The sequence below is a fragment of the Scyliorhinus canicula genome, chromosome 12 (genome assembly GCF_902713615.1).
Source record: "Scyliorhinus canicula chromosome 12, sScyCan1.1, whole genome shotgun sequence".
In the NCBI taxonomy this organism is placed as follows: Eukaryota; Metazoa; Chordata; class Chondrichthyes; order Carcharhiniformes; family Scyliorhinidae; genus Scyliorhinus; species Scyliorhinus canicula.
Window position 1 is genome coordinate 53681506 of NC_052157.1, and position 15961 is coordinate 53697466.

Here is a 15961-nt window from a genome sequence, read left to right on the forward strand (position 1 = left end):
TCAGTTAGCAGCCAATATCCTCAGACTGTGGTCCACCAACGTTCAGCCCACTCATCACCCCCCGACAGCACCGAGATAGACGCCAGAGGCGGAAACTGAGCGGACGCCCTCCTGACCCCCAAAAGGTCAAAGGTAATTCTCTGACCCCCCTCCAACTCCAGGTGAAAGGCTTCCATCTTCACGAGCGGACGGTGTCTGCCTGATGACTTGGATCGCTTCTGTCCTGTGGTCAGATCGGGGTACAGAGGCCGGGGTAGTGGCGGTGTGGCCGGACGATCATTGGAAGGTGGGTGGGATGTCCCCCATGCCGCCCACCTCGAAGGGGCCCGGGGGCGGGGGTGTCCAGAGATTCAGTCCAGCTGCTCTGGGCCTAGGCTCTGGGAGCCCAGCATGTGAACCTTATCAGACTCCATAGGGCGGGGATAGTGGGGCAGGATGGCTGCCTATGTGTCAGAGTTGGAGCAATGGGGGTCGGCGGGGGGGGGGGGGGGGGGGGGGGGGGGGGGGGGGGGGGGGGGGAGAGGTTTAGGGGTAAGGGGGGAGGCAGGGCAAGCGGGCGGGGTGGAAGCCCTGAATCCCCTCATGCCCAACACCAACTAGGTGCGGAGAGTGGGGGCCCTCTGATTGGGGGTATATCTCCCTTGAGCCCCCCCCCCCCCACTCTGAGGGGTAAGTGATTGTTTTTTCCCAGGGTTAAACCAGCCCCTCCCACGGTCAATGCCCACAGAGCCCCGGCCACCTCAGCAGAAACTTCGTTCAGCCCAGTCGAGGCGGTTGGGCCTGTGAGTGGTCCCCTCCGGCTGCTGGTGACTCCTGGCACGGCAGAGCTGGTGAAGAGGGAGGGGGGCAGCGGGCGGCAGGTTGCCATAGCGACCAGGGACCAGGACAGTACCGTGACGTCCCGGGAGGCCATGGCGTGTGTCGCGAGGGTGGGGCAGGGGGTTATAGGGGCTGGTGTCCCGGGAACCCTTCCCCGAACCACGTCGCCCACCGCAGGAGCCGGGCGGGTGTCCCTCCAAACCGGGCGGCCCCGTCTCATAGGTCACCATCACCTCTTGGTAATCGTGTGGGAAGGGGGCGAGGGTCAGGGTGGGGGGGGGAGTGCCGCAGCAACCCCTCATACTCAGGGCTGAGGCTGTAAGGGTTTGGGACCGACCCCTGCGAGGGATGGAGACGGGAGGGCGGTCTGGTAAACTGACCGCTGGCGTGGAGGGTACAGGACGAGACTGGCGGACGCAGGGCACGGACCAAGGCGGGGTGGACGGTCCGGGAACGGGCACCCGTCAGGCACCGGTGGTCCCCCTGTTTCTGCCTTGATGCAGATATCCCAGCGGAGGGTCCCGGGCCCCTTGGGGAGCCCCTGGATTGGGACCTCACCCCCGGTTGGACTTCGGGAGCGAGGCCTCTGCCGGCGTCGCCAGGGTCTGACCGGCTCCGGGGGTGAGCGATCTCCGTGCCCCTGACCCCCTGCTGGGGAAACCCCGGTGGCACGTTCCTGCCGCGATAGGGTGGGGGGCATCCAGGTGGATGACGGAGAGGGGAGTCGGATTGCGGGGGAGCAGCCTGGCTCAATGGCGGACACCGGGATGGCGGGTTTGGAATCTCGCCGTGCGTGGGCTGTTGGCGGGGATTGGCTGGTGCCCCTCCCCAGCAAGGGTGGACTGGCACGTTGACGTAGGTGGGCTCGGGCAATTGGCACCCTGTGTCTGGGAGGGGGGTGAGGCTGGTAGGGGCGCAGGGATTAAGAGGAGCAGGATGGTGTTCTTGGCCGGTATGGGCGAATGCCACATGGCGGTCAGACACTGAAGCGCCACGGCAACCCCTCCCTCTCGCTGGGCAGGGGCAGAGGGGGTGATCTGAGGCTGGGGGCCTGCGATGGGGCACACTGCAGGCTCGAGGCAGTGGAGTTTTTTTGGGCAGAAAGGGATCGCTGGGTAAGACCGGGTGTCGAACACTGGCCATGGGCTCAGGGGGATCCCAGTACAGGAGGAAGGGGGGAGATACCCCCATGTCCATCCAGGCTGGCCCAGGGCGAGCTGGCACAGGGTGGCACTGCAACGGGTCAGACCCAATCTCAGCATAAAGCTCGCTATCCCCCTCCCCTCTCCCGCAGGGGTCGGGCACTGAACCCCACCCAACCGGACACCCCGAGGAGGCAGGTGGTAATGCCGCCACCATTTCTGGATGCAGAGCCGAGGGGGCGATCCCAGGTTTGGGGCCGGGGGCCTGGGAGTTGGACGGGAGGGGAGCAAGTGACTGGGATTTGGGGGGGGTCCCAGGCACACAGGGGCCGGCATGAGGGGGTTGGAGAGGAGGGGGAGGGGCACGAGGAGGAGGAGGGGGCAGAGTGGGCAAGGTCGCCACTGAGTGGCACCTCATCACAGGTCGTGGCGGATGGCTCCAGGGGGAACAGGGGGAGACACTCTCGGAGGACGGTGCTGTACCTGGGGATGACTGTGGGTTGAGGGAGGGGGGTGATGGGAGTTGGTGGGAGGGGCAAGTGGAAAGAGGCGTGGTAGGCAGCGGATGGACGGAAGTACCAACACGACAGTGTGAGATGGGTCCTCGGAGGGACTGTGTGAGCTTCACGTTGCCGTCACTATAAACGTCTCTCAGAATTGGTGGCGACATGGAGACTCGGGATTCCTAATAAAACAGACAAACAGAGAGAAAAACTCATGGAAATAATTCCAAAACAGCCCCCCCACCCGCCCCCCTCCTTAACACTTCATAGCCAGGAACTTCACACTGTCAGAGGGCCAGTACTGAGGGAGAACTGCACTGTCAGAGGGTCAGTACTGAGGGAGTGCTGCATTGTCAGAGGGTCAGTACTGAGGGAGCGCTGCACTGTCAGAGGGTCAGTACTGAGGGAGTGCTGCACTGTCAGAGGGTCAGTACTGAGGGAGCGCAGCACTGTCAGAGGGTCAGTACTGAGGGAGTGCCGCACTGTCAGAGGGTCAGTACTGAGGGAGTGCTGCACTGTCAGAGGGTCAGTACTGAGGGAGCGCTGCACTGTCAGAGGGTCAGTACTGAGGGAGTGCTGCACTGTCAGAGGGTCAGTACTGAGGGAGCGCAGCACTGTCAGAGGGTCAGTACTGAGGGAGTGCCGCACTGTCAGAGGGTCAGTACTGAGGGAGCGCTGCACTGTCAGAGGGTCAGTACTGAGGGAGTGCTGCATTGTCAGAGGGTCAGTACTGAGGGAGTGCTGCAATGTCAGAGGGTCAGTACTGAGGGAGTGCTGCACTGTCAGAGGATTGGTACTGAGGGAGTACTGCACTGTCAGAGGGTCAGTACTGAGGGAATGCTGCACTGTCTGAGGGTCAGTACTGAGGGAATGCCGCACTGTCAGAGGATTGGTACTGAGGCAGTGCTGCACTGTCAGAGGATCAGTACTGAGGGAGCGCTGCACTGTCAGAGGGTCAGTACTGAGGGAGGCTGCACTGTCAGAGGGTCAGTACTGAGGGAGTGACACATTTGGGAGCTCCCGTTTTAAACGGACTTTTCGACTCTTTTTAGAGCCCAAAACGGAAATTTTTCGACGTCTCCCGGTGGGGGAAGGTGAGATGAACGACTTTCCCCGCAGTCCATGACTTGATCTCGGAGCGGAAAGGGGGAAAAAACGGCAGCAGCTCCCCAGAAAAAACGGGGGAAGGAATCCAAGATGGCAGCCGGAGGAGCTCCAGAGGAGTGGAAGCAGTGGGCCCTGGAGCAACAAGCTGCTCCCCTGCGCTGCTTCACAGACTTCAAGGCTGAGGTACTGAGCTCTCTGCAGGAAACAAACAGAAGGCTGTCGGAGATTCAGACCACCCAGGGTGCTGCCATCAAGGAGTTGCAGACGCAGGCCACTGAACGAGAGGAGGAGGCCGTGGTCCTCGTGATTAAGGTGGAGGGGCACAAGGCACTCCACAAGAAGTGGCAGGAACGCTTCGAGGAGCTTGATCACCGCACGAGGCGGAAAAACCTGTGGATCTTGGGCCTTGCGGAGGGGCTGGAGGAGTCGGACCTGACAACCTACGTGGCTACAATGCTGAACTCGCTAGTGGGGGCCGGGTCTTTCCATCTGCCCTTGGAGCTGGAGGGAGCACACAGAGTACTGACCAGGAGGCCTAAGGAGAATGAACCCCCGCGTGCGGTGCTGGTGAGGTTCCATCGGTTCAGTGATCGGGAGTGTGTGCTGCGCTGGGCCAAGAAGGTGAAGAGCAGCAATTGGGAGAATGGGGTAGTACGGATCTACCAGGATTGGAGTGCGGAGGTGGCTAAGTGGCGGTCCGGATTTAATCGGACAAAAGAGGTGCTTTACAGGCAAAAGATAAAGTTCAGAATGTTACAGCCCGCGCGCCTGTGGGTAACTTATTCGGACCGGCATTATTATTTCGAATCCCCGGAGGAGGCGTGGGCCTTCGTGCGGACGGAGAAACTGGACTTGAACTAGGGGTGGGGGTTGCGGGGTCGGTTGTAATATTTTAGTGCTGGATTCTGCTGTTGCTGTGTTCTCTTTTTTTTTGTACTTTTGCGGGCGTGTTGTTCTGCTATGTTTTTTTTTACTGTGGGGCATTGTTTGAGTTGTGTATCTTGCGGAGAGGGTCGGGGGGGTTTGTTGTATTCTATGTCGGGTTGGGGGTATGGAGTGGGGCTGGTATTTGGGAGCTGCGTCAGAAGGGTGTGGTGGGGCAGTGCGAAAGCGCGGGCTTTCCTCTGGTTTCCCGCGCTGCGGGGCTGGGGGGCAGAGACGGTGACGGGGGGAGGCGGGGCCTTAACTGGTTCTTCCCCGCGCTGGAGCGGTGCCTGGAGGAGGGATAGATTGGGGGATGATCCCACTTTGGGAGGGGTCGGGTTATTGGCGGGAGTTTCCGGGGTCAGCAGAAGTTAGCTGACCCACGGAAGTACAATGGAGGACGGTTCGCGGCTGGGAGGGTTCCTAGCCTGGGGGGGAAGGGAGGGGGGGAAAGGGGAATACCGGGTTGCTGCTGGTAGGGTCAAGAAGGAGCTGGTGGGGGCTGGGGTGACAGAGGTGAGGTGTTGCCGCTGTGGGGACTGGGTCGGGCAGGGGGTGCTGGCCTGGGGCGGGCAGTCGACGGGCTATGGCTAGTCGACGGGGGAGGGGGGCGGGACGCCCTCTGATCCGGTTGGTCACCTGGAATGCGAGAGGGTTGAATGGGCCGGTGAAGCGGTCGAGGGTACTAGCTCATCTGAAGGGGCTAAAGGCAGATGTGGCAATGCTTCAGGAGACCCACCTGAAGGTGGCGGACCAGATCCGCCTGAGGAAGGGATGGGTGGGGCAGGTTTTCCACTCTGGGTTGGATGTGAAGAACCGGGGAGTGGCGATTCTGGTGGGGAAAAATGTGTTGTTTGAGGCATCGGAGGTGGTGGCGGATAAGGGGGGTAGGTATGTTATGGTTAGGGGCAGGCTACAAGGAGAGAAGGTGGTACTGGCTAGTGTGTATGCCCCAAATTGGGACGATGCGGGCTTTACGAGGCGTATGTTGGGACGGGTCCCGGATCTGGAGGCGGGAGATCTGATCATAGGGGGGGACTTTAATACGGTGTTGGATCCTTCACTGGATCGGTCCAGCTCTAGGACGGGGAGGAGGCCGGCGGCGGCCAAGGTACTGAGAGGGTTTATGGACCAGATGGGTGGGGTGGATCCATGGAGGTTTGTGAGGCCGAGGGCACGCGAGTACTCTTTCTTCTCCCACGTACATAGGGTCTACTCTCGGATAGATTTCTTCGTGGTGAGTAGGGGACTGATTCCGAGAGTGGAGGAGGCCGAGTATTCGGCCATTGCAATCTCCGACCACGCTCCGCATTGGATAGAGTTGGAGATGGGGGAGGTGCGGGACCAACGTCCGTTGTGGCGGTTGGATGTGGGGTTGTTGGCGGAGGAGGAGGTGTGTAGGAGGGTCCGGGCAAGTATTGAGGGGTACCTTGAGGTGTCTGATACGGGGGAGATTCAGGTGGGGATGGTCTGGGAAGCCCTGAAGGCAGTAATTCGTGGGGAGCTGATATCCATCCGGGCACACAGGGAGAGGAGCGAGAGGAGTGAGAGGGATAGACTGGTGGGAAAGATGCTGGAGGTGGACAGGAGGTATGCAGAGGCACCAGAGGAGGGACTGTTGGGGGAGAGGCGCAGCCTGCAGGCTAAATTTGATTTGCTGACCACTAGAAAGGCGGAGGCACAGTGGAGGAAGGCACAAGGGGCAGTGTACGAACATGGTGAAAAGGCGAGTAGGATGCTGGCTCATCAGCTCCGCAAGCGGGATGCGGCTAAGGAAATTGCTGGAGTGAGAGATAAGAGTGGGAATGTGGTGCGCAAGGGGGTAGAGGTGAATGAGGTCTTCAAGGACTTTTACGGGGAACTGTACCGGTCGGAGCCAACGGGGGAGAGGAGGGGAATGGAGAGGTTCCTTGACAGGCTTTCTTTCCCGAAGGTGCAGGAGGAGAAGGTGGAGGGGTTGGGTGCGCCGATTGAGCTGGAGGAGCTAGTTAAGGGGATCGGGCAGATGCAGTCAGGGAAGGCACCGGGGCCGGATGGGTTCCCGGTGGAATTTTATAAAAAGTTTGTAGACCTAGTGGGCCCCTTGCTGGTGCGGACACTCAACGAAGCGTGGGAAGGGGGGACTTTGCCCCCGACGATGTCGCGGGCGCTGATCTCGTTAATTTTAAAGAGGGACAAGGACCCCCAGCAGTGTGGGTCATACAGGCCCATATCTCTCCTTAATGTGGATGCCAAGGTGCTGGCAAAAATCCTGGCCACCAGGATAGAGGACTGTGTGCCAGGGGTTGTGCACGAGGACCAGACAGGTTTTGTGAAGGGAAGGCAGCTGAACACGAATGTGCGGAGATTGTTGAATGTCATCATGATGCCGGCGATTGAGGGGGAGGCAGAGATAGTGGTGGCGCTGGATGCGGAGAAGGCCTTCAATGGAGTGGATAGGGGGTACCTATGGGAGGTGTTGGGGAGGTTTGGATTTGGTGAAGGGTTCATTCGATGGGTAAGGCTGCTATATGAGGCCCCGACGGCATGCGTGGCCACGAATAGGAGGAGGTCGGAGTACATCCGGCTTTACCGAGGGACCAGGCAGGGTTGCCCCCTGTCCCCTTTGTTGTTTGCGCTGGCAATCGAGCCGCTGGCGATGGCGTTGAGGGATTCAGAGAGGTGGAGAGACTTGGTGCGAGGTGGGGAGGAACATAGGGTGTTGTTGTATGCCGATGACCTGTTACTGTATGTGGCGGACCCGGTGGGAGGGATGCCGGGGGTGATGGAGTTGCTAGCTGAGTTTGGGACCTTTTCAGGTTATAAATTAAATTTAGGCAAGAGTGAGGTGTTTGTGGTGCACCCTGGAGACCAGGAGGAAGGAATTGGTAGGCTCCCGCTTAGGCGGGCAGGGGAGAGCTTTAGGTACCTGGGGGTGCAGGTGGCCAGGGACTGGGGGACTCTTCACAAGCATAATTTCACCAGACTTGTAGATCAGATGGAGGAGGAGTTCAAGAGGTGGGACATGCTGCCATTATCGTTGGCGGGGAGGGTACAGTCCGTCAAAATGACGGTGCTTCCGAGGTTCTTGTTCCTCTTTCAGTGCCTGCCCATCTTTATCCCCAGGGCCTTCTTTAGGAGAGTGACTAGCAGTATTCTGAGCTTTGTGTGGGCACATGGGACTCCGAGAATGAAGAGGGTGTTTCTGGAGCGAGGGAGGGATAGAGGCGGGCTGGCGCTGCCTAACCTTCTGGGGTACTATTGGGCGGCCAATGTGTCAATGGTGCGTAAATGGGTGATGGAGGGGGGAGGGGCAGCGTGGAAAAGAATGGAGGTGGCGTCATGTAGAGGTACGAGCCTGGGTGCCATGGTAACAGCGCCGTTGCCGCTCTCCCCTAAGAGGTTTACCACGAGCCCGGTGTTGGCGGCGACCCTAAGAATCTGGGGACAGTGGAGGCGGCATAGGGGGGAAACAGGGGGCTCGATGGATGCTCCACTGGGTGGCAACCATCGGTTCATCCCGGGGAACAGGGATGAGGAATTTAGTGGGTGGTAAAGGGCGGGCATCAGCAAATTGAGGGACCTGTTTATTGGCGGGAGGTTTGCGGGCCTGGGGGAACTGGAAGATAAATTTGGCCTTCCCCAAGGAAACATGTTCAGATACTTACAGGTAAAGGCGTTTGATAGGCGACAGGTAGAAGGATTCCCTTTGCTGCCCTCGCAGGGGACGATGGACAGAGTGCTTTCGGGGGTGTGGGTCGGAGAGGGGAAGGTGTCTGACATCTATAAGGTGGAGGAGTCGTCAGTGGAGGAGCTGAAGGCTAAATGGGAGGAGGAACTCGGGGAGCAGATAGAGGACGGGACTTGGGCGGATGCCTTGGAGAGAGTCAACTCTTCCTCCTCATGTGCGAGGCTTAGTCTCATCCAATTTAAGGTGCTGCACCGGGCCCACATATCCGGGACTAGGATGAGTAGGTTCTTTGGGGGTGAGGATAGGTGCACCAGATGTTCGGGGAGTCCAGCGAACCACGCCCATATGTTCTGGGCATGCCCAGCACTGGAAGAATTCTGGAAGGGGGGTGGCGGGGACGGTGTCGAGGGTGGTTGGATCCAGGGTCAAACCAGGGTGGGGACTCGCGATTTTTGGAGTTGCGGTAGAGCTGGGAGTGCAGGAGGCGAAAGAGGCCGGTGTCCTGGCCTTTGCGTCCCTAGTAGCCCGTCGAAGGATTCTGCTACAGTGGAAGGATGCAAGACCCCCAAGTGTGGAGACCTGGATCAGTGACATGGCGGGATTTATAAAGTTGGAAAGGGTCAAATTTGCCCTGAGAAGATCAATACAAGGCTTCTATAAACGATGGCAGCCTTTTCTTGACTTCCTGGCTCAAAGATAGGTATCTTGGTCAATAGCAGCAGCAACACGGGGCGGGGGGGGGGGGGGGGGGGGGGGGGGGGGTGTTCCTTATTGTAGTGTCTATTCTGTAACTTTATATTGTGTTAATTTGCGTTGTTGTTAAAATGCTGTGTTGTTCATGGAGGTGGGCCGAATGTTTATGATTGTTAATATTATTGTTATTTTTGGTATTTTACTAAGGTGCGTTATTGTTGTATAAATTCAAAATTTCTCAATAAAAATTATTTCGAAAAAAAAAAGTACTGAGTGCTGCACTGTCAGAGGGTCAGTACTGAGGGAGTGCTGCACTGTCAGAGAGTCGATACTGAGGGAGTGCTGCACTGTCAGAGGGTCAGGACTGAGGGAATGCTGCACTGTCAGAGGATCAGTGCTGAGGGAGTGCTGCACTGTCAAAGGGTCAGTACTGAGGGAGTGCTGCACTGTCAGAGGGTCAGTACTGAGGCAGTGCTGCACTGTCAGAGGGTCAGTACTGAGGAAACATTGCACTGTCAGAGGGTCAGTACTCAGGGAGTGCTGCACTGTCAGAAGGTCAGAACTGAGCGATTGCTGCACTGTCAGAGGATCAGCACTGAGGGAGTGCTGCACTGTCAAAGGGTCAGTACTGAGGGAGTGCTGCACTGTCAGAGGGTCAGTACTGAGGCAGTACTGCACTGTCAGAGGATCAGCACTGAGGGAGTGCTGCATTGTCAAAGGGTCAGTACTAAGGGAGTGCTGCACTGTCGGAGGGTCAGGACTGAGGGAATGCTGCACTGTCAGAGGGTCTGTGCTGAGGGAGTGCTGCACTGTCAGAGGATCAGTACTGAGGGAGTGCTGCACTGTCAGAGGGTCAGTGCTGAGGAAGTGCTGCATTGTCCTATCGTCAGTACTCGGAGGGGTACTATTGAGGGTGTGCTGCACTCTCTGTGTGCAAGGTTTCTACATTCACTCACTGGGATCAGATAAACAATACCTGAGCAACAGGCTGGTCGCTCCTATACCCTGGCTCGATCTGACTGTCGAGTGGTGACTGTTCCCGTGGGGAACCTTTCCTCAGGGGGTCCACTGTTGAATAGAGTGGGCTGGTGTGATTTTCCTGGTCAGGTGGATGATACTCTGTTACGGAATCCCCCATGCCTTCCTCGGGAGCTGGGAATTGCTGCCCGCCTTCCTGCCAATGTTGGACAGACTGCCGAGAGACCTGGTGCGCCTGTTCCATCAGAGTCAAAGCCATCAGGCGGGCTGCATTTTTCGGGGGTGGAGGAGGAGGAAGTTGTCGAGGGCCAGCGACAGAAAGTGAGGCCATTGTCTGATAATAGACTGGAGGCTGATCTGTGAACAAAGCACAAAAGATACAATTAATTCTACAAATACCAGACCTCAACCCTCGGAGCAGCTTGTCGGGGTACGGCTACCATACACTGACTCTTACTGGGGTACGGATCCCACACACACTGACTCTCACTGGGGTACGGATCCCACACACACTGACTCTCACTGGGGTACAGGATCCACACACACTGACTCTCTCTGGGGTACAGGTCCCACACACACTGACTCAAACTGGGGTACGGGTTCCACACACACTGACACTGACTGGGGTACAGGTTCCACACACAATGACTCTCACTGGGGTACAGGTTCCACACACAATGACTCTCACTGGGGTACGGGTTCCACACACACTGACTCTCACTGGGGTACGGGTTCCACACACACTGACTCTCACGGGGTACGGGTTCCACACACACTGACTCTCACTGGGGTACGGGTTCCACACACTGACTCTCACTGGTGTACGGGTTCCTTACACACTGACTCTCATTGAGGTACGGGTCCCACACACACTGACTCTCACTGGGGTACGGGTTCCACACACACTGACTCTGACTGGGGTACGGGTTCCACACACGCTGACTCTCACTGGGGTACGGGTTCCTTACACACTGACTCTCATTGAGGTACGGGTCCCACACACACTGACTCTCACTGGGGTACGGGTTCCACACACACTGACACTGACTGGGGTACAGGTTGCACACACAATGACTCTCACTGGGGTACAGGTTCCACACACAATGACTCTCACTGGGGTACGGGTTCCACACACACTGACTCTCACTGGGGTACGGGTTCCACACACACTGACTCTCACGGGGTACGGGTTCCACACACACTGACTCTCACTGGGGTACGGGTTCCACACACACTGACTCTCACTGGTGTACGGGTTCCTTACACACTGACTCTCATTGAGGTACGGGTCCCACACACACTGACTCTCACTGGGGTACGGGTTCCACACACACTGACTCTCACTGGTGTACGGGTTCCACACACGCTGACTCTCACTGGGGTATGGGTTCCACACTCACTGACTCTCACTGGGGTATGGGTTCCACACACACTGACTCTCACTGGGGTACGGGTTCCTTACACACTGACTCTCACTGAGGTACGGGTCCCACACACACTGACTCTCACTGGGGTACGGGTTCCACACACGCTGACTCTCACTGGGGTACGGGTTCCACACACACTGACTCTCACTGGGGTACGGGTTACACACTGACTCTCACTGGGGTACGGGATCCACACACACTGATTCTCACTGGGGTACGGGTTCCACACACACTGACTCTCACTGGGGTACGGGTTCCACACACACTGGGCGCGATTCTCCCAAAACGGGAGAAATCGTAAAGCTGGCGTAAAACCCGGGCGGGTTTTACGGCAGCGCGCCCCTTCCCGACCGGGGACCGATTCTGGTCCCCGGTCGGGGCTAGCAGCCCGACGCCGTAGGCTCCGTCAAGACGGGCTTAACGAAAATCGTTAAGCCCGCTTGCCGGAGTTAGCGCCGGCTGACGCGTCATATGACGTCAGCCGCGCATGCGCAGTTTGGAAGACTCCAACCCGCGCATGCGCGGGTGACGTCATCGCGTTTTTGCGCGAAACCCGCGCATGCGCGGGCCGGGTTGCCCCTCAGCCGCCCCGCGAATGGATACTGCGGGGCGGCGGAAGGACACGTAGTGCGCGGGCATCGGGCCCGCTGCCCGCGATCGTTGCCCACCGATCGCGGGCCCATGGCACCCTTGGCACGGCCGTGCCAATCGGTGCCATGGTTATTAATAGCGAGTTAGTCACGCCGTTTTTACAAACGGCAAGACCAGGTGTGTTTGCCGTTCGTAAAAACGGCGTAAAGGGCTGGGACTTCGGCCCATCTAACAGCTGATTCGGGTCGGGACTTCGGCGGGGGGGGGGGGGGGGGGGGAGAATAGCGGGAGGGCGGCAAAAATGTCGGGAAGGCCCTCCCGCTATTCTCCCACCCGTCGTGGGGGGCGGAGAATTTCGCCCACTGACTCTCACTGGTGTACTGGTTCCACACACACTGACTCTCACTGGGGTACGGGTTCCACACACACTGACTCTCACTGGGGTACGGGTTCCACACACACTGACTCTCACTGGGGTACGGGTTCCACAAACACTGACTCTCACTGGGGTACAGGTTCCACACACACTGACTCTCACTGGGGTACAGGTTCCACACACACTGACTCTCACTGGGGTACTGGTTCCACACACACTGACTCTCACTGGGGTATGGGTTCCACACACACACACTGACTCTCACTGGGGCATGGGTTATACACACACTGACTCTCACTGGGGTACGGGTTCCACACACGCTGACTCTCACTGGGGTATGGGTTCCACACACACTGACTCTCACTGGGGTACGGGTTCCACACACACTGACTCTCACTGGGGTACGGGTTCCACACACACTGACTCTCACTGGGGTACAGGTTCCACACACACTGACTCTCACTGGGGTACAGGTTCCACACACACTGACTCTCACTGGGGTACGGGTTCCACACACACTGACTCTCACTGGGGTATGGGTTCCACACACACTGACTCTCACTGGGGTACAGGTTCCACACACACTGACTCTCACTGGGGTATGGGTTCCACACACACTGACTCTCACTGGGGTACGGGTTCCACACACACTGACTCTCACTGGGGTACAGGTTCCACACACACTGACTCTCACTGGGGTACGGTTTCCACACACACTGACTCTCACTGGGGTACGGGTTCCGCACACACTGACTCTCACTGGGGTACGGGTTCCACACACACTGACTCTCACTGAGGTACAGGTTCCACACACACTGACTCTCACTGGGGTACGGGATCCACACACACTGATTCTCACTGGGGTACAGGTTCCACACACACTGACTCTCACTGGGGTACAGGTTCCACACACACTGACTCTCACTGGGGTACTGGTTCCACACACACTGACTCTCACTGGGGTATGGGTTCCACACACACACACTGACTCTCACTGGGGCATGGGTTATACACACACTGACTCTCACTGGGGTACGGGTTCCACACACGCTGACTCTCACTGGGGTATGGGTTCCACACACACTGACTCTCACTGGGGTACGGGTTCCACACACACTGACTCTCACTGGGGTACTGGTTCCACACACACTGACTCTCACTGGGGTACGGTTTCCACACACACTGACTCTCACTGGGGTACGGGTTCCACACACACTGACTCTCACTGGGGTACGGGTTCCACACACACTGACTCTCACTGGGGTACAGGTTCCACACACACTGACTCTCACTGGGGTACGGGATCCACACATACTGACTCTCACTGGGGTACGGGTTCCACACACACTGATTCTCACTGGGGTACGGGTTCCACACACACTGACTCTCACTGGGGTATGGGTCCCACACACACTGACTCTCACTGGGGTATGGGTCCCACACACACTGACTCTCACTGGGGTACGGGTTCCGCACACACTGACTGTCACTGGGGTACGGTTTCCACACACACTGACTCTCACTGGGTACGGATATTCCAGCCCCTCCCTATATCTGTCACTTCCTGCAGCCTCCCACTCGGAATCCTCCGAGATCTCTGCACTCCTCCAATTTTTGGCCTTTCAAGCATTCGCCCAATTCCCATCGCTCCACCATTTGCAGCTGTGCCTTCAGCTTCCTCGGGGGGCATGGGGGAGCTCTGTAATTCCATCCAGATACCTCCCCACCTCCACCTCCATCTTGATATTAAAGCGCATCTTTAAGGAACAAAGGGGGAGACAAAAATTGAGGGAGGTGGACAAAGCGGTAAAGGGTGAGAGACCATCCAGAAGGAGAAGAGCAGCAGATACCTGTGAACCCCAACTTATTCACCATTCTGACTTGGAAACATATGGGTTGTCCCTTCACTGTCGCTGGATCAAAATCCCGTAATTCCCTTCCTAACAGCACTGTGGGTGTATCTAGACCTCAGGGACTGCAGCGGTTCAAGAAGGCAACTCACCACCATCTTATCAAGGGGCAATAAGCAATGGGCGATACATGCTGGGCTCAGCCTGCTACGACCCACATCCTATAAATTAATTTTTAAAATCGCCCTGTGCCTTTGACGATCCCACCATCTCCCTGTCCCAGGACGGACAGAATAGTCCTGGGGCCTCCACATCCACTGCCTGGATTCCAAAACTCACCACGTTGCCTCTTCAGCGAATCCTCCGGCTCGGGGCTGACCTCTCCCCCTCTGACCTCCCAGCCGCTCGCTGCCAATTCGTTCCGACTCTCTCCTTTGCTGCTACTGGACAGCTGAAAGTCCCGGGATCGGAGGAGCAGGGATATGGTCCGAGCCGCAGGGTCTCCTGGGGACAGGACTGCAGCCTGGCCCTCGCCTGCCAGGCTGCCCACCAGCTGCAGGACGTTGGCGGGAATGCTGATGGCCACAGGGCTGGAGATGTCCGGCGACGGGGTCCGGCCGGCCGCCGATGGAGCGCTCCGCACCAGCTTGCGGGTGAAGGACACGGGTCTGGAGGCCCTGTCGGCAGTGGCCGGGCTGCCCAGCCGGTGGGCTGTCCGGCGAGGATCCCCCCGCTGCTCAGGCACCAGCTCCTCCTGCGTCCGAATGGGGAAATCGGGAACCATGTAGATCGCCTCCTGATCATCGCTTGAACTGGCGGAACTGGGGCAGTGTGGGAAGGAGGCAAGTTCCAGCCCGTCACCCAACACAGACACAGAGACGGCGTCGCTGCTCGATCGATGGCGGCGGAGACTCCGAACCCGTGGCACAACTGGGAAACCAAAAGACAAGACAGGGACAAAATGAGAATCTGCATCTTGGCCAGAGTCTGTCGCTTCCCCCCCTTGCCCAACCCACCACCCCCCCCCCCCCCCCCCCCCCCACCCCACCCCCCCCCCCCCCCCCCCCCCCCCCCAACATCCCCTCGGGACGTCCCAAAGCCCCTCACAGTCAATTATTAATGTGAGGCCATCATGGTAAAGTGGAAAACACAGCAACCTGATAAAGTCTCAGATCATCTGTTTTTCAGTCATGTTTGTTGAGGGATGAATGTTTGGCCTTAGGACCACAGGGAGGAATTCTCCTGACCCTTCCGGCTCTACTTCCCAGAGGGCAGACGGAGCAAAGGTTTCATGTCCCAACCGATAAATGAACCTCCAACAATGCAGAAATCCCTCAGTACTGACCCTCTGACATTTCAGAACTCGCTCAGTACTGACCCTCTGACAGTGCAGCATTCCCTCAGTTCCGATCCTCTGACAGTGCAGCACTCCCTCAGTACTGACCCTCTGATAGTGCAGCACTCCCTCAGTACTGACCCTCTGACAGTACAGCACTCCCTCAGTACTGACCCTCTGACAGTGCAGCACTCCCTCAGTACTGACCCTCTGACAGTGCAGCACCTACTCAGTACTGACCCTCTGACAGTGCAGCACTCCCTCAGTACTGACCCTCTGACAGTGCAGCACTCCCTCAGTACTGACCCTCTGACAGTGCAGCACTCCCTCAGTACTGACCCTCTGACAGTGCAGCACCTACTCAGTACTGACCCTCTGACAGTGCAGCACTCCCTCAGTACTGACCCTCTGACAGTGCAGCACGCCCTCAGTACTGACCCTCTGACAGTGCAGCACTCCCTCAGTACTGACCCTCTGACAGTACAGCACTCTCTCACTACTGACCCTCTGTCAGTGCAGCACTCCCTCAGTACTGACCCTCTGAC

At 58.0% G+C, this 15961-nt stretch overlaps 1 protein-coding gene across 5 annotated transcripts in view; it reads right to left on the bottom strand.

The window, feature by feature from the left end:
- Positions 1-523: 523 nt before the first annotated feature.
- Positions 524-15961, bottom strand: part of LOC119974221 (rho GTPase-activating protein 32-like) — a 223389-nt gene continuing 207951 nt past the window's right edge. For all 5 annotated transcript variants that reach the window (XM_038812981.1, XM_038812977.1, XM_038812979.1 and 2 more), the window contains 3 exons: positions 14420-15010; positions 9835-10193; positions 524-2646 (listed from right to left, as the gene is read on the bottom strand). In XM_038812981.1, coding sequence (XP_038668909.1) covers positions 1036-2646; positions 9835-10193; positions 14420-15010 — 2561 coding nt within the window. In that variant the 3' untranslated portion in view covers positions 524-1035. The remainder of the gene's footprint in view (positions 2647-9834; positions 10194-14419; positions 15011-15961) is intronic.